General features: G+C 35.6%; 1 protein-coding gene across 3 annotated transcripts; it reads left to right on the top strand.

Moving 5' to 3' along the window:
* Window positions 1–50: 50 nt before the first annotated feature.
* LOC147066213 (esterase FE4-like) lies at window positions 51–27,310 on the top strand. Of its 3 annotated transcripts, XM_085955887.1 has the most exons (6): window positions 51–93; window positions 3,548–3,665; window positions 3,997–4,190; window positions 22,918–23,055; window positions 24,736–26,033; window positions 26,825–27,310. In XM_085955887.1, exons 4-6 carry the CDS (start codon window positions 22,921–22,923, stop codon window positions 26,985–26,987), a joined length of 1,596 nt encoding a protein of 531 aa, XP_085812013.1. In that variant the 5' UTR covers window positions 51–93; window positions 3,548–3,665; window positions 3,997–4,190; window positions 22,918–22,920; the 3' UTR covers window positions 26,988–27,310. The 3 variants fall into 3 exon arrangements, with proteins under 3 accessions (XP_085812013.1, XP_085812011.1, XP_085812012.1); XM_085955885.1 differs by lacking the exons at window positions 51–93; window positions 3,548–3,665; window positions 3,997–4,190 and adding an exon at window positions 21,863–21,934; XM_085955886.1 differs by lacking the exons at window positions 51–93; window positions 3,548–3,665; window positions 3,997–4,190 and adding an exon at window positions 22,090–22,146.
* Window positions 27,311–27,984: the final 674 nt, after the last annotated feature.

Here is a 27,984-nt window from a genome sequence, read left to right on the forward strand (position 1 = left end):
TACATAAAAAGAGGCCACTGTTTTTCAATGAGCCAGTGCATAAAAAATTTAATCAACCAAAAAAAAACAGATTTGCCACGCAGAATATGTCAGGTTAGTACCAATTATTGTATTGCAAAAATTTCACATATTAAATGCTTTTAATTATAATATGTTGCAATAAGGATATGAACTGTAAAAAGTTCTCATATACAGGTACCTACTAATAATATTGAAGAAAAATAGTGTTGGATACAAAGACATTGCATAGTCTAATCTCTTTGGTAGAATACCAATTTATTTTTCAATTCAAAACATATATTATTTAGACTTTTAACTCGATTGAGCTACCTATATGCAGTATGGTAATCAATTTCTTATGTGCATTCCCTTAAAAGCGTGCATGTACTTGTCTTAAGCCTCAATTACATTGAGCTTCTTTACGAGCTGTTTATTGGCGAATTTACAATCTGCCTGTAAAGTCGCCCAGTGTAATCATCGAATAAGCTAATAAGCAGGTTGTAAACACTCTACCGAGAAACGCCCGCTTTTAAATTCGCCAATAAACAGCTCGTAAAGAAGCTCAATCTAATTGAGGCTTTATGCACAGGTCAAAAGGTACATTGTCTTTCAGTATAGTTCAAGCTCTTTGGTCCCAAGTCATTTTCCCTTTTTCCCAAGGGTGGCCCTAGGAAAATAATACGAGATCAGAATATGGAGCATGTACACAGGGCTGTTTATTATGATATACCTACAGTCGAACTTTGTTATTATGAGCAAGATGGGACCGACTGAATTTGCTCGTTATAAGCGTTACTCGATATATCAGAGAATAGGTATTTTTAAATGAGCAATCACATAACACAAAAAGTCGCAATTCAAACAAAAATACACAAATAGAAATTTTCCCCGGAACAAGCATGGCATTTATAAAATACAAAAGAAGTTGTTTATTGTAAGTCTGTATAATTCAACCTGAATCAAACAAACGAAATGGGACGGTTTGGTTTGGGACGTTTGGTAAAATGTCCACGGAAACGGTTTTCTGACGACTAATTAGTGTTGCCAGTACTTAAAATTAATACATAACATACATAACTAAAACAGAAACATATTTATTGAAACGTCAACTTGTTATGAAATTCTAACCTCCTATCGTCGTCTACAATAATACAAATTCGTATTCATTCATTTTAAATGTACACAATAAAAAGAATGCTTCGTGAATAGGTAGCCATTTAGTTAATTTATAAGATTTATAGGTATGATAGGTTTTTAAAAATTACTTTTGATTAAAGCTTTTAATAATTGACCACTTGTTCATGTCGACAGTATGATTTTGTGACTTAGTTAGATGACAATCGAACATATTAAATTGATAAAATTCGTTAGGTAGGTAATATAAAGATCATTCCGGGTTGATTTAACACAGTTTGAAGTTTAGAATCTCCGTTACAAAATATAAATAAAATGAAAATAAATTCTTGGTCTGACATAATAATTACCTAGGTACCTATAGTAATGATATTAAATCGAACTCTTTGCATAGAAAATATGGCTGGATTTTGAGATAATAAGATCAAAAGCGGCGTCTTGTTCGCGTATGGTTACTTATGAATAATAGGTATTGATTATTAATCTATAATATACATAATTCAAGTAAACTTCTATGGTGTAAATGTCTAACATATTAATATGAACACCTCACGATATATAAATGCCGAATAATGCTTATCAACACTTTGACAGATTGCCATTAGTCTATGGATCGTCAGAATCGGTTTGACGTTTCATGTCAAACCATTTCTGATGATCCGAGAACGGTTTGATTTTCAATGATACACTGAACCAAACGTCAAATCTCAAACCATTTCCGGTCTACTTTCTACTCATACAATTTGTACGTAGATTGTCTATGGTTTAATTTGATTTGTTTCGTTCAGGTTGAAAGATACAGACACTTAACTAGTGTCATATACGTAATCCGACCCCGGCAGCATCCTGTCCAGTCAGATTTTATTGCTTAGGGTCGAAATGTTTTTAAACAATCGACACATTAACAGTTTTAAGATTTTTTTTGACGATATTTTAGCTCGGTATATTCGATAAGGAGTTTGTTATAAAAGTGAATAAATGTATGGAGAAAATCATAAACTAAAATTTGAACGAATGTTTCCTCGTTACATCCGAGATCTCGCTATATCCGTGATCGTAATAACCGAGCTCGACTGTATGTCTTGTATTTCCTTGAAACAAGACCAATTTTCTTGCAAAAATAATTTCAGTCCTTTTATGTGTTTTTTTCTGTTCTACTTCGCTAATTTCATTTCCACTGGATAGTCAAAGTCGCCACGTGTGAGGTTCTCTAGAACCCAAGGGCCGATTGTCCTAAGATTGGACCTACCTTACCTATCGCGGTTTTTTTTCAAGAGATTATTTATTCTTCCAATAAAATTTGACTCTGAAAGCCAACTATGAACTAATATAACATACCTACTTTATTTTTTCCTTTCTGTCTTGATGATAAAAACGAAAATCAACTCATATAGGTACCTACCTACTCTACACTACTAAAATATATGCCGATGCTGAAGTAAAAAAAAATTAAAGCTTCTCATCTATAAAAACTCAATTACATCATGGATCATGGAACGTAGTTTTAGCACTATATCTGGAGCAGCATGTCTCAATCTTTTTAAAAATTAATTTAGTTTTCTTATAACTTGTATAAATACAGTACACTCTCAGTAATCCGCCGCTCGATTATCCGACAACTACTATAATCCGCCGTTATTTTTACTAGTTGAAAGCACAAAATCAAGCTCTATAATTTGCCGGTATTCGATTGTCAAATTCAGTAGTCCGCCGCGTAAAAGTATACAACGCAGATGAGACTGGTTTATTTTGTAAACTTCTCCATCATAAAACGTACGTTCATCGCGAAGAAAGTAATGTACCAGAGAGGAAATTAGTGTCCAAGGACCGCATCACAATTATGCCGTGCTCCAATCCAACCGGGACACACAAAATGAAGCTTTTGGTCATAGGGAAAGCCAGGAATCCTAAGCCATTCAAGAATATCTGCCTCACTGAACAACTGGTTGTGTCAAGTGATTTACTGCTTAATATTTAATTAATAAAATTAGTTTATAAATATTTATTACTTAGTAAGTAAATAATTGATTTTGATAATAAATAAAACCGTAATATGCTAGTAAAAATTTCTCAAAAAAAAAAAATACTTTTACAAAATACCTATTTTAATTTTTACCATATTATTTTGTATGTATGCACTATAATCCGCCGTTTTCACTAATTGGACACTTGTCTGGTTTTTGGTGTGGCGGATTACTGAGAGAGTAGTGTAGTTAAATTTTTTTTCGCAATTAAGTATGCTTCCTTTAGCATAGTGGTCTCTGTGCGTGGGCGTGATACCCGAGAGATGCAGGTTTGATTCTTGCGGGGTGGGGTGTCTTACTTTTTTCAAAAAGATATTTTCTATTGGTTATAATATATTTTCTCAGTGTTTTCAAAATTATGTATGTTTAATAATAATTGTTTGAAGAAGTGCTGGAGCGCGCTCCGGTTTTAAAAAAAAGTTCCGGCTTGCCGACCTGATCCCGTTACAGCATTGGTTATGAATATTCTTGAATAACTCCGCACAACATTTCACAAGATATAATGGTGTAAGTACTTACTTCTTCTTTTGGTGCGATCTTCTACGTAGGTTGGCGACCAAATTTCAGTACATCGCCCTATTCTCAGCCAATCATATCAAATTATCAATGCTTTGGACATTGAGCCACTGATGAAGATTATGTAGCCGAGAGAATCTCCTTCTGCCTCTTTTGTGAAACTTAGTTATAAAAAATATAATCTAAGAATTCTAGACAATCACTGTAAATTTAATAATATAATATGTTGAATTGAACATAGATACTCTTTAACCCGGTAGAATGTAATTCATTCTGTGCTGTCAGTTAACTACATTATGGTTTATGTTTTTTTTTTTTACAGAAACCCAACTCCACAGAAATCATAATATTATTTTCCAGTTATATGGAACCAGTTACTGAAAAGAATGTCAACTGCTTCGACAATATACCTATAGGTAAGCAAAAACATTCGACAAAATCACGAATTTTTTCTGTGAACGAATTGCACTTTGGGAAAAATTAACCAGAGAAGAGAATTAGTGAGATATTCAAAAGGTAAAAGAAAATTCATACGATGAGATCTAATTTTAACCAGTGTAGTAATTTGTTAACCCGCATTATTAAAAAAATATATATCAATACCCATTGTGATAGCACAAACTTAGCATCTCTTATGCTTTTAGATGACCTTTTATCATGTCTAAATATAAATGTAGTTATAAGTAGCATCGTGTAGAATAAAATGCAGAATCATGTTTATTACATGCTATTAAAATGGTGTATCTAGATTGTGAGCTTATTTAGAATGGAATGGCCGCCTCTTGGACGGTGTTTGTGAATCGGTATACGGAATCTACTTTTATCAATGACATTAACTTTTATGCACAAGTGCTTCTCACTTGCTCTTGTCTTAGGAGCTATGTGGATAAACATATACCAACCTCCTGACATGTAGGTAATGATAATTTTAATTTAGAAGTAATATCAGTTGATAGGCTCTTCATGGCTTTTGTCATAATATTATAACTGTTGCTCTCTGGATATTTTACACGATTATATCAATGAGAAGGCATCTTCATATATTTATTTTAATTACATCATAAATGAGGGCTGTGTCGAAATAATTCTGTACCTCAGAGGCAGACGGATGCAAGTGCCAAATAGCCAATTGTTCAGGAGAGCCAAAAAACAATTTTTATTTTAAACGAATACTCATAACTTCTAAGAAAATATACATAGAATGATCATTATTTTTTTTATTCTAATTCAATTAAAGTACTTCTGCAATATGTAAGAAAGGAATAAATATAATACAATTTTATATCTAAAAAAATAAAATAAAAAGCGTGTTGTGGATTTGCATCCTTCTGCCTCTAAAGATATTTTGTTAATGTGGATTTGTATCTTATTTACCTAGCCAAAATAAAACAATTTATAAGTTAAAAAAAATTATAGGTATAAATATAACAAAGCAAAACACATTTTTTTAAAATTTTTATTATGTCATCATCATCATCACCAGCCTGAATCTATTCACTGCTGGATGAAGGCCTCGCTAATCTCCAAGCTGATTCCACTTCTCTTGTTCCTGTGCGTTGCGTTGCCAAGTTTTTCTGCAGAACTTTATCATTTCATCGATCCAGCGGCCTCTAGGTCTACCTTGCGGATGTTTTTTACCTCTTGGATACCACTGGATGACTAAATTTGTCCAACGATTGTCCTTTCTTCGAGCTATGTTCCAGCCCATTTCCATTTGAGGTTTTTAGCAAACTCTATCACATCATTAATCCTTGTCTGTTCCCTTATCCACTCATTTCTCTTTTTGTCCTTTTGCGTTATGCCCAGCATGCACCTTTCCATATCACGTTGTGCTACTCTAAGTTTCTGGATCTCTCTTTTACTTAGATTCAATGTTTCACACGCATGTGATTACGGGAAGTACACACTGGTTGAACACTTTAGGCACAGTGGGAGGTCATTTTCGAAGAAATTATTCAGGCGGCCAAAAGCACTCCAGCCTAACTTTACTCTGCGAACAATTTCATCAAATATAAATCCATCTATAGACACTTATTGTGCCAGATAGATGCAGTTTTACACTTGTTCGAGCTGAATGCCATTGATGAGGATCTCTTTTTGGCCCGCAAAGCAGTTGAATATGACTTTCTTCTTTGATACATTTATTTTCAAGCCTACCTTGTTGCTTACTCCAGCGAGTTCCTGCATTCTGCTTTGGAGGTCTTCTGAGTCTTGCAAACTACTATTTATTGTCATCGGCAAAGCGTAGATGACTCAAGTATTCTCCATTTATGGGGACCCGTGTCATTCCAGTCAAGTTGTCTAAATAAGTCTTCAAGTGTAGCTGTAAATAGTTTAGGTGAGATTGTATCACCTTGTCCGACTCCTTTGCTGGATGCGATGGTTTATGGAGATGTTGTTGCACTACTGTATATATTATTGAAAATATTTATATAGCGCCCGGGGATTCCTTAATTTCTGAGTGCATCGAGTATTGAAAATTTCTTTATGGAATCGAACGCTTTCTCATAGTCTATAAAACCCATGGATAGCGACAGCTTGTATTCCTGTTACCGCTCTGATTTCTCTGATGACTTGGATATGGTCCATAGTGCTGTATCCTCCTCTAAAGCTCATTCTCCTGGCTGGTTCTCGTCTAGTACATATTGCAGATGGTTTGAGAGAATTTTATCTTAGTGGATTATTGGATTTGCATCCTTCTGCTTCTAAGGTAGGTATGGCATTTGCATCTTTATGCTTTGCATATCTTGGACTAGGACTTCCATCTCTCTGCCTCTAATAGATAAAGCCTTTAGCATGACGATTCTTAAAAAAACTCATTTTCCCCAAAAACGGAGTTGCATCCGTCTGCCTCTGAGGTACAGAATTATTATGATATGAGGTTTCATTTTAACATTTTTCCGACTCCAATTAGATTCGTATAATATTTATTTATATGTTTGTATAATAAGTTCTACCAAAAGCGATTCTCATCGATGGTACTCTAATCGAGCAAGTAAGTAACTATGTCTATCTCGGACAATAAATGTCAATTGATGGTGGTATGTTTGACGAGATTGCTCGCAGAACCAAACTGGCATGGAATGCATTTGGGCGCGTGAATAGTGTTTTGCCATTCTGTCTTAGGCGTAAAGTGATCAACCGATTTGTCCTATCAATGCTCACGTATGCATGTGAAACATGGGCTCTTAGTGTAAGAGAAATCCAAAAATAACAAGTAGCGAACATGGCATGGAAAGGTGCACGTTGGGCATAATGCGGAAAGATCGTAAAAGAAACCAATGGATAATGAAGCAGACAAGACTACGCGATAGGATAGAGGTCGCTAAGCAGATGAAATAGCAAAGGACTGGACATGTCGCTCGGCAAATGGACAACCGCTGGACAAATGCCATCATACAATGGTACCAAAGGGCCACTAAACGTGCACAGGGATGACCTAAAATCTGCTGGATGGATGAACTCATTAAGTTTGGTGGATGCAGTGGCGCACCTAGGATTTAATATGGGGGGGGGGGGGCAAGGAGAAGAATGTAAATTAGTACCATAGGCTATTTTTCTTCTTCATATAATTATTTTTACATATTTTCACAATACACGGCGGTATATTTGTACAGTTTCTCCTAGTTTTTATTAAATTGGAGGCATAACGGAGGTAACCGTTGAGCGTGTCATCAGTGACTGGCGGATTGGAAGTGACTAACAGCGACCATGCTGGACATGTGCGCCTAGTATGCTAAAACATTACTCAAATATTATCGGGTGTGCTACCCGCTTGGTCTAGAGAGCTACAATATTTATGCCGAATTCCACTGAAAAAAATGTTCTTTTGACTTACACTAACACCGACTAATGGGTGTAGTCGTTCTTTTCGCCGAATGTTTATAGTCGATTTTTGGTTTTTTAATATTGAGGTTCCAAAATATTAATTGAAAATGGACAAAAAAGTATTAGTGCATTTAACTTATACACAAACATACTCAAAACAACACAGCCTAATTTCTCGTTTATTGGTCTTTTGTCTATTGCACACGGTGTACCTACACCATGGCCCCCACATCCTGAAACGGGTCCTCAGGCTAGGATATTTGGCGGCCCCCCTACCTATGGCTAAGATTAAAGGCAGTGTGAAATACTACATTAACATTTTTCAAATTGTGTTTTAGTTCAAATTAAGGGTAGGTACTTATATAGTGAATTATTGGCGATTTTTAATACATCTACTTTAATAATGGAGCTGTCAAGTATCGACACAAAATAATCAGAAAATATATTGCACAACACTTTTTTTTACTAGTAAAACTAATTTATAATGTGTGTTTATCTCACTTATCTGGTCAACCCGACACGTCGGGCCCCCCACAGCCCGGGCCCCCAGACTAGAGCCCTGTCAGCCCTCCCCAGCCATGACCTACACCACTCCGGAATTCGGGTGGACACCGAGATTTTTTTGACAGGTCCATTATGGATTGTCATTAGTGGATCGACATTAGTGTTTCGAAATTTTTATGTTAGAAATTAAAATCATTTTTTGCCGTGTTTTTATTTGTCTAAGTCCAAAGGTATAGTTTCAATTTCAGCCTTTCAATTTCAATGTTTAAAATCATTCTGATAATTTTCATGTTTGGGGGGTGCTAGGGCCTCTTGCTCCCCTCCCCCTGGGTGCGCCATTGATAGCGGGAATAATTCCCACGGCAATGTTTTTGTTCAGTGAAGGAAACATATCTACTTTATTTTTTCCTATTATTCGATTTTCCCAGAGTTATCTTTTCGAAATCCTGTCAATTTGTCAGTAGATTTTAAAAAAAATCGTCTTTTTCTTAAATGCTTGTGTTAATTTTATTTAAGTACTTAATTAAAAGTATCAGCTGCTAAATATGCCATTTTAGCACACCAATCATCATCATTCTGAAAACGTTTTACAAAATCATCCATATTTTGTTATCCATCCTTAATTTTGGAAAAAAGAGTAACAATTCATTCATAAGTTCTATGAATTGGCATACCCCTAGATAACCATCTCACTCCAGTGTGAAAAAGCAAACATTCGTACTTAGCTTCCACAGAAATGCAAAGTTTTTAAAAATGCCTGTTTTTAAAGGTCTGGATTTGATGAAATTTACCGTTATTACAGCTTGGTATAGTACAGGTTTTAGAGCTGCGGTAATGTTTTCGAAACTATAGATTCCCTGTGTAAAAAAAAGTGCGTAGATATAATATTAGGGTTTCTTGTCTTTGCGAGGGTAAAAAATCCTTTAAAAGAGCCTACCATTGACGGAGCACTATCCACTATCCATGTATTGTCATAGTGAGTTCTTTGCAGCATCGATATTGATTCACTATTTTGTTTTCATTTATGAAACGAAAACCTGTGAGGCCAACGGAAAATGCTTGCGATTGATTCGGCAACATCAAAATCACATTAGATCTTTCAACGGCTTTCATAATTTCACGAAGGACTTTTTAGGTTTTCACTATTTCGCTTTTATCATTATTTTCGCGGTGCACCGGTTAAGAACCACTGGTCTAGAGCTACAATATTTATGCCGAATTCCACCGAAAAAAACGTTTTTTTAATTTACACCACCACCGACTGTGGTGGGCATGCCCCCCACATCATGAATCGGGTCCTTAGGCCAGGATATTTGGCGGCCCCCCTTACCTATCACCAGGGTTAAGGGCAATGTGATGTTCTACAGCAGTGTTCCCAAATGGTATTCCGTGTATTTATCTATATTTTTAAATAATCCTCTTGAATTATTGATTTGTCGGACCTCATATCATAATATTATCGATCGTTATCATACTATGAACTACTGGTCGCGACCCCCTCTTGTGGTAGCCAAGTAGCATTCGACCCTTCGATATTGGATAAAATAACCATTTTTATTTTTCTAGAAACACTAAAAATAATTGTAATATAAAATGATAGACGTGAATTATCATGTAGGTATATTATATTTTTATCATACTACATATTTTTTATGTTAATTTTGATGAAGTAGTATAGAGCCACATGCGATTTTTCTTATAATATAACAAATTTCTGGTGTGTGTTTATCTCACAGTTGGACAAGCCGCCACGCCGGACCCTCTTAAGCCCGGGCCTCCAGGCTGTAGCCCTGTCAGCCCATGGTGGCTATGTCAGCCATGGGCATGGTGGTGGGTGTAGTCGTTCTTTTCGCCGAATTTTTATCGTCGATTTTGGATTTTTTAATAGTGAAGTTACAAAATATTAATTGAAAATGGAAAAAAAAGTATTAATGCATTTAACTTATACACAAATCTACCCAAGAAAAAGAAACGTGATTATTTAAAAAAGGAAATGATCCTACTCCAAGAACACCATAAAGCCCAAGAAAGCCGGCTGTTCTATAGAAAGATAAATAATGTTAGGAAGGGTTTCAAGCCTAGTATCACAATGTGCAAGGATGACGATGGCATCAGTGGCGGCTCTAGCATATTTTAGTAAGTGGGGTCAGATGGCGTGAAATATCTAATACATCTAGGTATATGAGATCCCCGGGGTTCCAGCGGCTAGCTCAGGTGTCCATCGAACCCCGGATTCACAAAAAAAAGTACGATATATTTGAGGGTGGAATTAAATAAAACCACGTCTGTCTCGTGTAACTTGGTATTCCTTATATTTTACACTTTCTTTACATGTTTAGGTTTTTACAATTAGTTACGCAGGTCCGTATATGTCGGAAAGGGGACGCTTACTAATTTATTTATTTTTTTAAACTTCGCGTACCCACGCCATTAGTAAAAGGGCTAGTGATTGGCCAAATCTTGATCGCATGATCTTTGATTCGGCGAATCACGAGCCTGACCCTGGCGCCGGCGCGCGAGGATTTCACGCACAATGCGCGGCAAAATTTATTATATTTGAATACTTATATTTAGTCTTAAAATTATCGCTTTCATCCATCATCATTTATACCTTTTAAATTAAATTAAATTTATCTTAATTACACCTCCGCCCAATATGCGATTTTCACACACCGGACGAAGGCCTTTACTTATGATTAAAAAATACTTACGTGGTTGAGCAAGGAATCAGATTAGATGTTTCATGAAGCCGTTTCTAGAGGCCAGGGTTACGTTTCGACTTATAGCTACTAAATGATTATTTTACACCGGGAGAAGCCCGCCTGTAACAGGGGTGTATCATATACCTAATTAATATCAATCAAAACGTATATTATATTTTTATTAATATTTTGAATTCTAACATTAATTGTGTGTACTTAAGTCATTTATTTTGTATAGTGGCTGTTGTTTTAGATTCTATAAATAATTCAAAGAAAACATACCTTTTGTAGCTATTACTTCATCTTCGTATGCCTCCTGTGTCCGAAAGAGTCTTATAATTTTATTAAATTCTACTCTTCTATTTTTTAGTTTGGCGAACCGGTCAATCACTTTGTTGTTGAAATCAGGAACGGACTTGATGAATTCGTCTTCTATTGATAACATGGAAAGCGCGTTCAGCCGTTCCTCACCGATTGTATTTCTTGAAGATGTTTTGATACGTTTCAGCGTCGAAAAACACCTTTCTGATTCTGAAGTCGTCATTGGGATCGTAATAATAATTTCTAAAAGTTTAGTGACTTCAGTAAATATCTCTTTTACATTATTCTCGTCCAATGACGCTAAGAGAGAAGCGGCGGATTTTACATCACTAGTGAGTTCGTCATGTCCATACAGAATTTGTAATTCCGTTCTTAATTTATTTTTTAAGTAGAAATGGATAATATTGAACCGCTATATCAAAGTCTTTATCGGGAAATTTTTTTGAAAAATCTTTGAAAAATCTCATTATCCACCAATCTTGCAGCGGTAATATGGTCAGTATTCGAAAATCTATCGCTGACGTGCACAACAATGACAACGCATCACGCGCTTCAAATCACTAGCGGAAAAATTTCTTTTACATGTTAAATCAGCGTAAAGGTCTCCCAATTCATCCGTTTCCTCTCTTATTTTTAATATGGCTGCTTTAAAGTGTGTTATAGCTAATGCTTCAAATACACTCTATGGCGATCCGTCATAATTATATATGTCGAAAAACCCGTTTCTTATGTTGGCGTCCTGTGTCACAGGGTGTCACAGAGTGTAAATACGATGTCATAGCTGTCATACAATATGTATGTATAAATGTCGGAATGGCATAGATTTGATCATAGACACTAAAACGCTCTTAGCATATATGTGCCCGATCGTCATATAGTCTATTTGAACCATAAGTTTGCTGAAATATTATCTATGCAAACTTTTTGAAGTTTTTGAAATAAAATATCAACTTCCGGCATAACTTGCGCGAAAAATGAAAGAAGACTGCAGAATAACCTATCGTATAAAAGATTTAAGAGTCCACATGCTTCACTTAAAGTTACTGCATCCCACCCTGGATCTTCTTGAAACTTCAAAAAACACTCCCGCATCTCATTCAAATTTTCATAAATAGTGTTTATCATAATATGCCCAGAAAAATTACTCATTGTTGCGCTAGGTCTTGGCATCTTCTGGTTCACAACCTTGTCTAATAAACAGGTGCGTTTCGTGGACACTGAGAAAAATGTTACCGAAGAATATTTTTAGTTCCTTGTGTGTTTTCGAACACGGTTGCTGCATTACAAGGTTCAATTGATGAGCGTAGCAATGCACAAAATGTCCGTATGGGAAGTCAACCTTAATCTGTGCCTGTACACCATTTAAATTACCTTTCATTACAGCCGCACATCCGGCACATCATAGGTTTGAGCTATCAATTTCTCGCGATTGATTCCACATTCACTGAGTACTAAATTTATTTCTGCAGTCAGGCCACTGGCCGATTTATCCAGTAGTTTAGAATACTGCATAAATCGTTCAGTATCAGTCCCAAGTTTAGTAATATACCTTAATATTATAACCAACTGTGCTTTACAAGAAATATCGGTTGTTTCATCCGCTTTGATTGAAACAAAGTTCGTGGTAGATATCTCCTCTTTGAGGAGTTCTCTATATAAATCGTACATGCAGTCAAAAAGCTCATTTTGAATTTGGTTTTGAAGTCCCTTTAAATGACGGCAAATTTTCGTAATAGTTTTTTAATAATTATTACATCATCTTCACATAGTAACTGGAACACTGAGCGAAACACTCCCGGATTTGGAAGTTTCATCGCGGCCACGGATTCCAATTTCGCACGAACCACAAAGTCTTAACACAGAAATTATTTTTGTCAACTTCTTGATTATGGCGTTGAATATTACGCCTATAGGTATACACTGTCTAATTTTTCAACAATGTTTGATTTACCAAAAAGTATTAATGTCACAGCATTTTTCATGTGAAACGACGAAGTTTCGTGTGAAGTTAGCCTCTCTGATAAATGATTTAAATCTGAATAACCAGATTGAGCCCAAACACTTTCACCACCAAAAATTAAACAAGGAAAACAAATTAGTATTTTTAAGGATACACTTGCAGTCAACCACGTTTTTTATGTAAACCATTCCGATTTAAATGTTATTTTTTTTTGGTTTCACTAGTTCATACACAATAACTAAATCACTAGGTTGGTGAGGTCCTAATTGTTTCACTTCTAGATTATCTTCAAATGTCAATGTACCTACTGAACTCCACCTCATTCATCATAGTAGGTACCTACCTAATATTATTTATCCAAATTATTTTACTAACGTGAGATGAAAACTATCTACAAATAGTACTTCACAATACAAATAGAGAGTATGTATTTACAAATATAATTTAAAACTTATTTTAATAGATGGATGACCGTTGATCACGGACGTCTGACTGGCAAACTAAAACAACTTGTGACAGGATATGCCTCGACCAACAAGATAATATAATAATAATATGTACGTCAACTTTTACCTAGGTACTAACATTTATGCAGGAGAGGGTATTTTGAATCGCACCCCGAACCACCACCAATACATGTAAAGCTAAACGTGTATATGACGTGCTTAATGTTCTACACAGTTATAGCGATGGAGAATTTTGAGAATCATAACTGACAATCGCACATAGCGTCTCATAATTGCTTTGCTTGCATACATATTTGCTTTGATTTGAAAGGGTCCATCTCAGAAGGTCCCGGCCACAGGGAACTCGGAAATCTGTTCTCAGAAGTTCTGTGACCCGACATTATCGTTGTACGTACCTGCTATGTAGGTAGACTGAAGCATTAACAGGGTTGCGCCAAGAAACAAGAATCAAGGATGGGTAAACGGTACAAATAAAATATATAATTAATTTATACTTAATAAAGTCAATGTATTGTGGCAGGCATGTGTAACATGAATATTTAATTGAATATTAATCACTCACCTCGTCCACGGTGGCCGCGCGGCATAAGCGTTGGACTATAAAGCCGTGGGTCCCAGGTTCGAATCCTGGGTCTGGCAAGTACACATATTGTTTTTCAATCTGTGTGTGTCAGGGTATGGACCTAATAGGTTGAGCAAGTGGCTGACATCCATTTCTCGTAAAAAACAAAATCTGTCAATACAAACCTCCACTCTGTGGAGGCCCATATGATCCTATCAGGATCGGACATGGTCGGAAAAAAAAATTAATTAAAGAATGATGGGGGGGACTGTCCCCTCGGTCTCTTAAGGTAGAGCCGCCCCTGGATGGTATGCTACTCACAGAAAAGCACCATATTCTTGCCCGGTGGGTGGGTTTCTTTGATCAACATTTAAATACCCCCCATAATGATGCCGGCAACACTAACATTAATACTCATGACCAGGAATCAGTACAAAGTGGCATGGATGATAACGAAGAACCGCCGACATCAAACGAGGTAAAAGGTGCCATGTCAAGGTTAAAAACAAACAAATCGCCTGGAATAGATTACCCACAGAGTGAATTAATAAAATGTGGGGGGGAAAGCCTGCTCAAACATTTGCATAGCCTAATCCACCAAGTATGGACTTCAGAAAAGATGCCAGAGGAGTGGAAGGATGGGCTGATTTGTCCCCTGCACAAGAAAGGAGACCAACTAAAATGTAGTAACTACGTGACACTCCTTAACTCTGCATATAAACTGTTGTCGATTCTGATATTCCAGCGGCTGGAACACATTGTAGAAGGAATACTCGGGCACAACCAAGGAGGCTTTCAACGAGGGAGATCATGTGTTACTCAAATATTCACTCTAAGGCAGATTCTAGAAAAGACCACTGAATTCAATATTAACATGTATCACCTGTTCATCGATTTTAAGGCAGCTTATGATAGCATTAATCGGTTATACGAAGAAATGCGAGAATTTGAAATTCCGACGAAAATAATTAAACTTGTAGAGATGACAATGACACCAGTACAATGCCGGGTGAAGCTTCAAGCGGAAATATCCGAGCCATTTATATCATTGAATGGCCTCAGGCAAGGTGACGCTCTGGCATGCCTTCTTTTCAATATTGCGCTAGAAAAGGCGATACGGGATGCTAAGATTGATGCCCGTGGCAGCGGCACGATATTTACTAAGCCTGCAGCTGCTGGCGTATGCCGATGATATCGACATCATTGCCATATCAGAACTGGCGCTGAAAAAGGCATTCACAGCACTAGAAGCCTCTGCCAAAAGAATGGGTTTACAAATAAACGAGGCAAAAACTAACTACATGCCTGTCTATGTCACACCACGAGAAGGCGCACCAAAGTTAGATATTGGGGCACACAAGTTTGATACGGTCGACAGTTTCATATACCTTGGTTCTCTTGTAACTCGACATAATGATATTACAGAAGAAATCAACAAGAGAATCATGTCTGCGAATAAATGCTACTTTGGCCTGTTAAGACATTTCAAGTCCCGCATACTATCTCGCCAAACTAAAAGCACTCTTTACAAGACACTAATTGTAAAGCGAGTGCTCACCTACGCATCCGAAACCTGGACATTAACTCTGCGAAATGAACGAGCCCTGAACATCTTTGAAAGAAAAATTCTCCGCCGTATATATGGACCGGTCAGGGACGGCATCAATTGGAGGAGAAGATATAATGCTGAGCTCTACAGGCTGTACGAAGATTACAGCGCAGTTCAATCAATTAAGATTGGGAGACTGCGATGGCTAGGTCATGTGCACCGTATGAATGACAATGAACCGGCAAAGTCGTGTGTCCAGCAATCCAATAGGGCGTAGAAGAAGAGGCAGGCCAAAGATTCGCTGGTTGGATGGAGCTGCCAGTGACTGCCGTATTCTGGGGGTACCGAATTGGAAAGCGGCCACACTGGATGGGGACAGGTGGAGGACGCCAGGACCCACACCGGGTTGTCGCGCCTCTGATGATGATGACAAACCTGCCCAACAGAATACAGCCTAATTTCTCGTTTATCGGACTCTTGTCTATTGCATTTGGTGTACACCACTACGGAATTCGGGTGGACACCGAGAATTTTTTGACATTTTCATTAGAGATTAGGTTTCTAAAAAAACCCGACATTAGTGTTTCGAAAATTTTGTGTTAGAAATTAAAATCATTTTTTTGGAGTGTTTTTATTTGTCTAAGCTATTGGCTTTCAATTTCAATTTTCTTGGGGGGTGCCAGGGCCCCTTGCCCCCCCCTGGGTACGCCACTGGGTGGATGTTTATGGCAGGAAAGAACTAAAGAGTGGAACTAAAAGAGAACTAACCGAGAAGAGTGGAGGGAGCTAGGGAAGGCCTTCATCCAGCGGTGGATTGAACCCGGCTAATGATTATGACAATGATGATAATTATTAACGTTAATTTTAATAATGTGTGGTGTATTTTAAATAATTTAAAGTTACTAATAATTGCTACAGAATATTACGTATAGTTTTAAAAAATGTTTTCAGAAAAGATAGTTTTACATTATATATGTATATAACTAAGTAAAACATTTTGGAAAATTATCGAGCCGTCTGTTTAAGAAATTTTCTATTTCGAGCACTGTAATAATTAATATAGCATACTTTATTATTTTTCCTTATTGTCTTGATGCTAAGGATTATTTCACAACTCGCTGTGTACTCAATCAGTCAGATCAGCTAAAAGCTACCAATAAAAATTATTACCAAGGCCAAATTTAAAAAAAAACCAAGGCCTCTCATCAATGACATTATTAATGGACGACTCACTCAATACAGTAGTTAGCAAATAAATTCACGCATATCGACATTCGCACATGTATAGGTAGACGTCACGCAATTTCCATTATGTGACATCACGCATCGGGAATTTATAGCAATATCACCTTTATTGTAATGGCGTTAGAACAGTGTTTCTAGTGACAATCATCGTTTGAGCGAACCCGTTCGGCAGACCCGACACAAAGCATCGGGAATTTATAGCAATATCACCTTTATTGTAATGGCGTTAGAACAGATTATGCCATTCGGCAGACCCGACAAAAAAGTGAGTGTCATTTTTCTTTCCAGATGCGTCGTCCATATTAATATGTCATTGCCTCTCATCCTTAAAAACAGATTATATTTGAGGCCATGACCTCATAGTTATAGTTCTTTATCTAAAGCAGCATTTCTCAAAGTTTTAAAAAATGAAGTTGTACAGAGCGACTTTTATATATAATGTAGTGGTCAATATGTCAAAGCCTCCAATGTAGTGAGAAAGTATGGAATTGAGGTGGGGGCAACGAGATGAACATGAAATAGAGGGGAGATTTATAATAAACAGAAAAGAGGAATTGAGATGCATATAAAAGAGGAAAGTGTGAAATCGCTGAATTAGGAATGCCTAGAATAGACATACTAACTAGTGTTATGGCGATAACACTTGTTTTCAGTAAATTAGTTCAAATGACGTACCATACATTTGAAGGGTACATGGGCAAAACAAGATATAATGTCACGCAAAACTGAAAAATTACTTAATTAATTATGGTAACACTTACATTTCCACGTGTATTTTTATCTACATTAATGAAAAAGTGTAAAACAAATCATAGTCCTCCGGAAATAACGATTTCTCAATGCCCTGTCCCATACAGGTCCCATGACGTGAACTGTAACAAGGAATGTAAAACGTCAACTTTGCGCTAAAGATGCACCCAGCGCGTAACGATTAGGTGGCCATTCGATATAATTAGCAAGCTATTTAAATGTGGTAATTAAAAAGTAATTATCTAGTCAGCAGTCAATGTGTTATTAAATGTCCGATATAGATGAAAACTGCAATACAAGTATTGCGCGTAAGACACAAAAAAGTAGTTTTTTTCCCACCAATACAAAAACTAGGAATGTCCAATGTGTTCAAAAATTAAATTGTTAATTATGACAACTTTTGGTTTTGAAACATTTCTTGTTCTGCCCGTGTACCCTTCATTTTACATACCAGCTAAAATTCATTATTTAATCTCAAGGACAGATGGTATTAGAAGTGTTACATTTGTTACGTGCAGTACGTATCACATAATTTTTTAACTGGCCTGTTTGATTTAATGATCAATTATCACTAATACTATTTTTTCGGAGAAGGGCTCAATTATTGATGATTCTAAATATTACTGAATTTTGTATATCGCATTGTGTATAATGCAAATAATTTCAGTATTGAATGTGATTACTGGATGATACTTGATACAAATCAGTCAAAATCTAGAGGTCGAATTTTCACACGATCACAATAGTTTATACGAAATAGATAAATAATCTACTAATATTTATAAATCACTAGTTGAAGTACCCGGCTTCGCACAGGGTCGCTTCGCGGAAATATGAAAATAATTCTAATAGGAGTAAAGGTCAAACAAAAGAACACTAAATATGAAAACCTTATTAATGTTATTAATATGTAGAAAAAAAAATCAAAATTGGATGGAACAAACAAACAACAAACTTTGTATTTTATATCATAATACTAATTTTGAAACCTTCGCAGGTGTGCGCACAACAACTGACAAAAGTCTCATCGCAATCGTATGAATAGTATAGGAACGCATACGAATAGAAGAAGAAGATGATTTTCTGATTCAGAAATCTTTGTGGGCATGCGCACGACAACTCACCAAAATTTCATTGCAATCGGATTAATGGTATAGGAACGCATACGAATAGAAGAAGAAGAGAATGGTTGTATCAATTCAAAAACCTTTGCGGGCGTGAGCACAACACTTGATCAAAATTTCATTGCAATCGGATGAATGGTATAGGAACGCATACGAATAGAAGAAAATATTTTTCTAATTCAGAAATCTTCGTGGGCATGCGCAAGACAACTCACCAAAGTTTCATTGCAATCGGATGAATGGTATAGGAACGCATACAAATAGAAGAAGAAGATGGTTGTACTAATTCAGAAACCTTCGCGGGCGTGCGCACGACAACTCACCAAAGTTTCATTGCAATCGGATGAATGGTATAGGAACGCATACGAATAGAAGAAGAAGAAGATGGTTGTACTAATTCAGAAACCGTCGCGGGCGTGCGCACAATAACTGGTCAAAATTTCATCGCAATCGGATGAATGGTATAGGAACGCATACGAATAGAAGAAGATAGAATAGAAGAAGAAGATGGTTGTACTAATTCAGAAACCTTCGCGGGTGTTGGCACAATTACTGACGAAAATTTTATTGCAATCGGATGAATGGAATAGGAACGCATACGAATAGAAGAATATGAAATAAAAAAAGAAGACGAAGATAGTTATACTAATTCAGAAACCTTTGCAGGTGTTACCACAACAACTGACGAAGGTCTCATCGCAATCGGAGGAATAGTATAGGAACCATACGAATAAAAGAAGATATAATGATGAAGAAGAAGAAGAAGATGGTTTTTATAATTTAGAAACCTTTGAGGGTGTGCGTACAATAACTGACGAAAGTTTCGTCGCAATCGGATGAATGGTATAGGAACCATACGAATAAAAGAAAATAGAATGAAGAAGAAGAAGATGATGATTTTTCTAATTCAGAAACCTTTGCGGGTGTGCATACAACCACTTACCAAAATTTCATTGCAATCGGATGAATGGTATAGGAACGCATACGGGACAGACAGACAGACAGACGTTCATTTTTATATATAAGATATAGCCTATACTCTTCGCGCAAGTGCAAGCAATAAGTTGACAAAGTTTTATCGCAATCGGATGAACGGTATAGCAGGGCATAAAATACAAACAAACAAACAAATATTGATTTTTATATATTAGATTTAAATTTTTTAGTTAAACAAAATATTGCACAAAATTTATATTGACATAATTACGACAACATACCTATGCGAAACAGCATTTTCATCATTACTGGTAATAAAAAATATACACAGATCACTTTTTAAACTTTAACTTTTTAAATACACACAGATTTCATGGTTTTTTGGTTTCTTTGTTTGTTTGAAATAGAATTAAACTGGGGGTCGATTGCAAAGTCGCTTAGATTGATAAGCCGCAATTTTTTTATATTTTACGACTAACTTTAAACATGATTTTTTTTATTAATTTTAATGACATAAAGGGTATTTTATTTTGCTATTCGCCTTTTAACAACTAATGTTTGCAAAAAGAAATTAATTTACAGTTGTAAGTGTGCTCGACAGTTTTTTTGCAATTATCTCAAAATGGTGGAGTGTTTGAAACCAACAGCCTCATTTGAATGCATTTACCGAACGAATGAAGCATGTTTATGTTGCTAAATTGCACACTCAAACTCAGTTGGTATTTCTGATACTCTAACTCAAGCAATGGCGGCCACTTTTTCTTGTGCACTGTTTTTATGCTATTTTCTTACACTTGTGCGATTAATAAATGGTTTTACAGGTTTTCAACTAAATAATAATGTTGAACTGTTATATTATTGGCTGCTTATCTACTTATCATGTTGTCTTTTCATACACTCTACAAATTGGTAAATAAATGTCATGTGACATGTTTTCTTCAAATGAACTTGCAATACAAAGTTATTTGTAGCTAGCCTAATCAGTAAGCGAAAAGTCCTTTTTTGGCTTTGCTTACATATGTTTTGGCACCATTTATATAGAACAGGGATGTCTACCTTCAAGTAGGCTGTATACTGCCCAGTATCAAAACTGGCAGTGATCATCCACACTCTCACATTATCATTATTCAACTTTAACAAAGAAATTATATTTGGCTGAGAACAGAGGCGTTACAAATTAAACAACATTTTGCGTCGGGAAAATGACATGTTTTAGTCTTCTTTTTGACACTGTACAAACCTACTGCACGTCCGTAGGGGGAACTGTGCCTTAGTTTAAAGAGCATGGATTCACAACTTCTCTTTCTCTCACTTCTGTGGCGAAACGTGATCTCCACTCCACGTGTTGGATACGGATGATAAACAAGAAGGTTTTCTTCAACATCTTAGTATTTGATTCATTAATGAGGCTAGTATCGTATAGGAAATGCACCTATTAATTTATTAAACAAAATTATTGGTAGATTTCGATTGGGAGCGTATTAATATGACTCGAAATTATCAGGATATAGAAATGCTGTATTTCAATACTCGTCAACGGGAATATATTTCAGTGGTCACACTATATAAGTTGAGGAAGACTGCAATGGAGTGATAAGTAACATAATTTTATTGCTATCTTATCATATCGTCACCGTTCAGGCAAAAGTCACCAACCCTGAAAATGGCAGTTTCGAGTTGAGTATGTCACCCGAAGCGTAAAATTATGTTCTTTAAGATGCAAAACTCACCACGGTACATTAGTTAGTAAAATTTTGCTTAAATCCGAATTATTTGTTTTTCACTAAATGACTTACGATAAAATCTTAACAAGCAAAAGTCATTATGGGTGAATAGACATTATTCACTATATAAAAAAAAATCCTTCGTTATAAATATACAAGCAAAAGTCACTATACTATGGATGGTGAGTTTTACTGATCCTTCTTTTGGCTAACATTGTTAAGATTATTAACAAGCAAAAGTCACCAAACCATAATTGACCTACCTTGCCTCCTTCAAAACCGTCCAGATGTTTTAATTAGCATCAAAAAGTAAAATTACCTTAAAGAAATTATTAAGAAGACATGAGAAAATAATTAAATGTAGATAAAACTTTAAAAACATTAAAATCTGATTTTTCCTGCATTTTCAAACTTTCAAATTGCGATATCTCAAAACTATGTTTTTAGGGTTGGTGACTTTTGCCTGAACGGTGACGATATGTGCTCTCAATTCAAAAAAAAAATTGACAATAAGATATTCTTTAATATGAGAGACAGTTAGTCTTGATTAGTTGACAGAGTAGATGCTTTGAAGATTTATACGAGAAGGTATATCATATTTGTATAATATTGTATTATATATTACATACATACATTATAGCTTTCTATAATTATTTAATTGCATAATTAAATAATTGCTATCTTACCATATGTGCTCTCAATTCAAAAAAAGAAATTGACAATAAGATATTCTTTAATCTGAGAGATAGTTAGTCTTGTATAGTTGACAGAGTAGATGCTTTGAAGATTTATACGAGCAGGTATATCATATTTGTATAATATTGTATTATACATTATATACATACATACATACAACTTGCTATAAATATTTAATTGCATAATTTCATTATTATAATACAGTACTCACTCAGTAATCCGCCACCCCAAAAACAAGACAAGTGTCCAATTAGCGAAAGCAGCGGATTATAGTGCATACGTACAAAATATGGTAAAAATTAAAATAGTTTTTTTGAGAAATTTGTACTACCTAGCAAATTACAGTTTTATTTAATCAAGTACTTAATAAATTAAACATATTTGTAAACTAAGTTTATAAGCTAGATATTAAACAGTAAATCACTTGACACAATCGTTGACCAGTGAGGCAGATATTCTTGAATGGCTTAGGATTCCTGGGTTTCCCTATGACCAAAAGCTTAATTTTGTGTGTCCCGGTTGCATTGGGGCACGGAGTAATTGTGATGCGGTCCTTGGGCACTTTCCTCCCTGGTACATTACTTTCTTCGCGAAGAAGGTATGTTTTACGAAAGAGAAGTTTCCAAAATAAACCCGTCTCATCTGCGTCGTATACTTGTACACGGCGGACTACTTAATTTGACAATCGAATACCGACAAATTATAGGGCTTGATTTTGTGCTTTCAACTAGTAAAAATAATGGCAGATTATAGTAGTTGTCGGATAATCGAGCGGCGGATTACTGAGAGTGTACTGTATGTATAAACGTGTTTCAAGTGAGATCATCATCACGATCGGAATCATTTGTTGATTAATGGAATACTTTATATTTTAGAAAATGTCTGCCGTTACAGTACAAATCAGTCAAGGAAAACTAAGAGGAAAAGAGTGTATCACAGATCATGGATTTAAATATAATTCTTTTCAAGGGATTCCGTATGCCAAACCGCCATTGGGAAATCTACGATTTAAAGTGAGTAAATTCATAAAAATATTATTCAATATAAATACTTACTAAATAACATACATAATTTGAAAACACCTTAGATATTATAATAGGTATAACGTCACTGTACAGGCCATGTAGCGTAACCCTCACTTTTCACCAAAGTGTCATTCTAATAGTAATAATTAATGGACTTATTGCATACTCTAACACGAACTGGCCAATGAGATCCCCGGGGTTCCAGCGGCTAGCTCAGGTGTCCATCGAACCCCGGATTCACAAAAAAAGAAATTCAAACGGTTGGAGTATAAATAAAACACGGTCTTTCGTGCTCGTAACGTGGTCTTCTTATATTTTACATTTTCTTTAAACGTTTACATATTTTGTTTTAACAATAAGTTTCGCAGGTCCTATCCTATCGGAAAGGGGACGCTTACTAAATTTTTTTTTTCTTTTTTCAAACTTCGCGTACCCACGCCATTCCACAAAAAGGACTCTCGTGATTATCCAAATTTTATCGCGTGATGTTTTTTGATTTCACGAATCACGAGGACCACCCTGGCGCAGGCGCGTCGAAATTTGGACGTTGCCGACAAGCGCGGCAAAATTTATTATTTTGAATCCTTATATTTAGTCTTAAAATTATCTCTTTCATCCATCATCATTTTTGCTTTTTAAATTAAATTAAATTTATCTTAATTATACCTCCGCCCAATATGCGATTTTCAGACACCGGACGAAGGCCTTTACCTATGAATAAAAAATACTTACGTGGTTGAGCAAGGAATCAGATTAGATGTTTTATGAAGCCGTTTCTAGAGGTCAGGGTTACGTTTCGACTTGAGCTACTAAATGATTATTTTACACCGGGAGAAGCCCGCCTGTAACAGGGGTGTATCACCAAGTATCATAAATCCCAAAAAAATATTTCATATCAAAATAATTCAAAACTATTTTTTAAGCCATTTGTAACTTGACAAAAAATATTCGAGCCAAATGCTGTAACCCTCTCTAAACGTAAGCCACAGGGTACGTACAGAGTAAGCCACTCAATTTGTAATAAAATAATATAATATATATAAAATAATAATTAAATATTATATAACTTGATAAGTAAATCCAATGCCCACAGTTTTTTTCACTTCCTAAACAATTTGATATTTGAGGGCTACGCTACGTGGCCTGTACAGAGACGATAATATATCTACTACAAAAAAATTATTGAAACACTACGACGCCCGACAGAACTTGAATCCGTATCCGCTGGATTCGCGCCAATGTGCTTTCATAAAGAAATAGTTTAATGTTATAAATATACCACATAAGCGCGAGGTTTGATATATTTAGCACGGAACAAAAAATTGCGGGAAAGCAATACAATAGACATGTTGTAAGTAAAGTCGACAACAGCCGTAACAGTAAACACATTACCTCCAGCATAATTACAGAAAACTATAGAAATTGCATCAGCACACATTCAAGGTTAAATGTTTCCATAATACATAATGTCAATAAAATTGGGATAAGTAAGTACCTATTGATTTTGTTTTGACAATATGTTCTCAGGGTACATTTCTCAACCCATTATGACAATGTTAGACAATATTTTTTATTATCAGCTATAAATAGTAAATTATTAGATTAAATTGTTTTAGGTGTATTGCTAAAATAAATAACTATGTCTAATTTATTGTTATTTGACTGCAGGATCCAGAACCTGCCGAATGTTGGGAAGGAGAATATGATGCAACATTTGAAAGAAAAGTAAACCCTCAAATTGATGTTGTGACAAATAACTACATTGGTAGTGAAGACAGTCTTCATGTGAACGTCTACGTGCCTCTGATTAAAGATAGTAATACATTACTGCCTGTGATGGTATGGATTCACGGAGGCGGATACTGCATGGGTTCTGGGAACACTGAACTGTTTGGCCCAGATTATTTGATCAAGCATAATGTTATAGTTGTGACAATAAATTATAGATTAGGACCTCTGGGTTTCCTTTGTCTGCATACAAATGACGTACCTGGAAACGCAGGGATGAAAGATCAAGTTATGGCTTTAAAATGGATCAAACATAATATATCTAAATTTGGTGGCAACAGTGATAATATTACGATATTTGGAGAGAGTGCAGGAGGAGCATCTGTACAATATCTCATATTATCAAAGATGGCCACAGGATTGTTTAACAGAGCCATATCACAATCAGGATCATGCTTGCATCGATGGCCACTATTAAAAAATCCAGAAAAGATTGTGTTTAACTTAGCTGAAAAGTTAGGATTCAAATCTACCGATAAAAATGAAGTGATCAATTTTTTGAGAAGTGTTCCTGTGGAACAGCTCACTCTGAAAACGTTTGCCCCCTTATTCATTAATGGCTTAGATTTGCCGTACTGTCCTGTGGTCGAAAGGGAACGTCCTGGAAAAGAGTCATTCATTACCGAGTCTCCACAAAAGACAATGGAATCAGGAGACTTTAATAATGTACCAACTATGACAGGTTACACCCAAAAAGAAGGAATATTTTTTTATGAAGAATATTGCGCAATGTATGGCGAAGAAAACCTTACATTGGAAAATCTAGTACCTGACTTCAAATATTTCTTGCTCCAAGAAGTGAATGAAAATTCCAAGACATCGTTAGAAAATATGGCAATAAAAATAAAAGATTTTTATTTTTCAACAGACGGTAATAATCTCAAGGAAAATTATATTAATTTGATGTCTGATTTTGGATTCGTAAGAGACATTGACAAATCCGTTAAATTGCTCAGCAAATATTCCTCTTCAGCATATTACTACATGTTCAATTACATTGGATCGAAAAATTTTATTAAATTTATTTCTACACGTGAATACAACGATGTCGCGCATGGTGATGAACTTGGATATCTGTTCAAAATGAACGCATTCAATGACAGGATTGTTCAGTCAGAATCGGATACTTATATTACGAATTGTATGACAGAAATGTGGACAAACTTTGCTAAATATGGGTAGGTATTCAATTTTACTTACGTAGGTACATTTTTACAGATTTATTTTTATGTAGTAGTCATGAACCATCATAACTCTGCACGAAATTGCAGTACCTACATTTCACTATCCTGGGCAGTCATATCAAGGACATTGAATCACTGAAGGAGTTTGCTTAACCAAGAGAATGTCCTTCTACCTCTTTTGTGAAACTTAGTTGTAAGAAATATAATTTGTAATTTAGGAATTCTGGACAATTTAGTAGATTGAAGTATACAAGACAGTGGTTCATAACCTTGTTCGAGGTACTGACCCCCACCAGTTTCATATGCGCATTCACCGAACCCTTCTTAATTGAAAAAATAAAATATGATTTTTTTCAAATTCAAAACACAGGTATATATTTTACTGGTGCACAAAATGAACCGTGCATCAACATCACTGTGTTCAAAGAACAAAACCGTTAAAACATGATTTTCACACAAAAACAAAAACATAATGATGAATATTTACTGCAAATCAGTGTGACTTCTGTTGTTGCCTTTCAGAGACCAGTTCAGAAATGCGCGGCTTCACCTTGGCAAGTACCACTTATGTCATTTTCGCAACAAAGTCTGTTCCTTTTCTTGGTTTTTATGTCCAGCATCCTGCTGCATCAGCCATCCATGGCCAAGCGGGGCGTGTCATCACGAATCATATGAGTCTGGGGTTCGATCGAACCAGGTTAAGAATCACTGCTCTAAGAGCCCAGCAAAAAGTGTATTATTTTGAGTTGTCAGTTAACTAAACTATGGTTTATGTTAATTTACAGAAACCCAACTCCACAGAAATCAAAATATGTTCCAGTTATATGGAATCCAGTCACTGAAAATAATGTCAACTGCTTGGATATAAGCAAAAACATTCAACAAATTACGAATCCATTTTGTGAACAAATCGCATTTTGGGAAAAATTATTCAACGGGGAGAATTAATGCTTTATTCCAGCGTTCGAAATGAAAAATTTTACGAAAATAATAACACTGTTACTTATCTAATTCTATACATATATGTATTTAAAAAAAAGATTGTGTTAGATTTTTTTTATTATATTATGACGGTCAAATTAATATTTACATGAGACAGAGCGATAATTTTGGTGATTGTGTGAACCGGAACTGCGCTCCGGTGCGTTCCGGTCCATTTCAAGCCTTTCCTTATTCAATAGGTAAAGGGGAAGTCGGATATATTTTAATTTAAACCTGTATAATAATTTGTTTACGAACAATCCATGAATAAAACATATCAATACCCATTTATGTGTTGCCTTTATTTTCTATATACTTAGAATCTTTAATCATTCTTAATTATGGCACCAAAGATTAAACCTAATCACTTCTTGCGAAACTTCTAACCTACTAAAGAAAATTATATTCAAATATCATTTAAATAAACTTTTCCTATACCACGAAGCGCATACAAAATTAAACAAACAAACATATCATACAAATAAATAACTTAAGTTGTAAAAAATAAAATTGTAAAAACATACATTTGAATAAAAGTATATAGTGATTTCCATGGCCCCCAGTCCAAGATCTTTGGCGGGCCCCCTACCTATCACTAAGGTTAATGGCAGTGTGACGCTCTATAGTAGCGTTTTTTAAATGGTATTCGAGGTAAAATTAAGGGTATTCAGTGTATCAAAAAACATTAACCAAACAATGCAATTACACAACCACATATTTTAAAATGTTAATACGCTTGAAGGAAATTAGCACCGTAGGCAATTTTTTACGATTAGAGTAAATTTGTGATTGTTTATCTGGTGATTTCTGGTTCTGTTCTGTCCAATTTTCATCTGGCAAATTGTCTTGATTCCTTTTCTTAGTGTTAGAGTTTATGGCCGAATGTCTTCCACTGAGTAACCACCGATCAACGTATTTTGAAGGACCAAAAAGTGTCAACTGGTCCGACGAGTTTGATGAACAA

This window comes from Rhyacophila brunnea, unplaced genomic scaffold, assembly GCF_057557595.1.
Source record: "Rhyacophila brunnea isolate RB1 unplaced genomic scaffold, BYU_Rbru_1.0 scaffold_5, whole genome shotgun sequence".
In the NCBI taxonomy this organism is placed as follows: domain Eukaryota; kingdom Metazoa; phylum Arthropoda; class Insecta; order Trichoptera; family Rhyacophilidae; genus Rhyacophila; species Rhyacophila brunnea.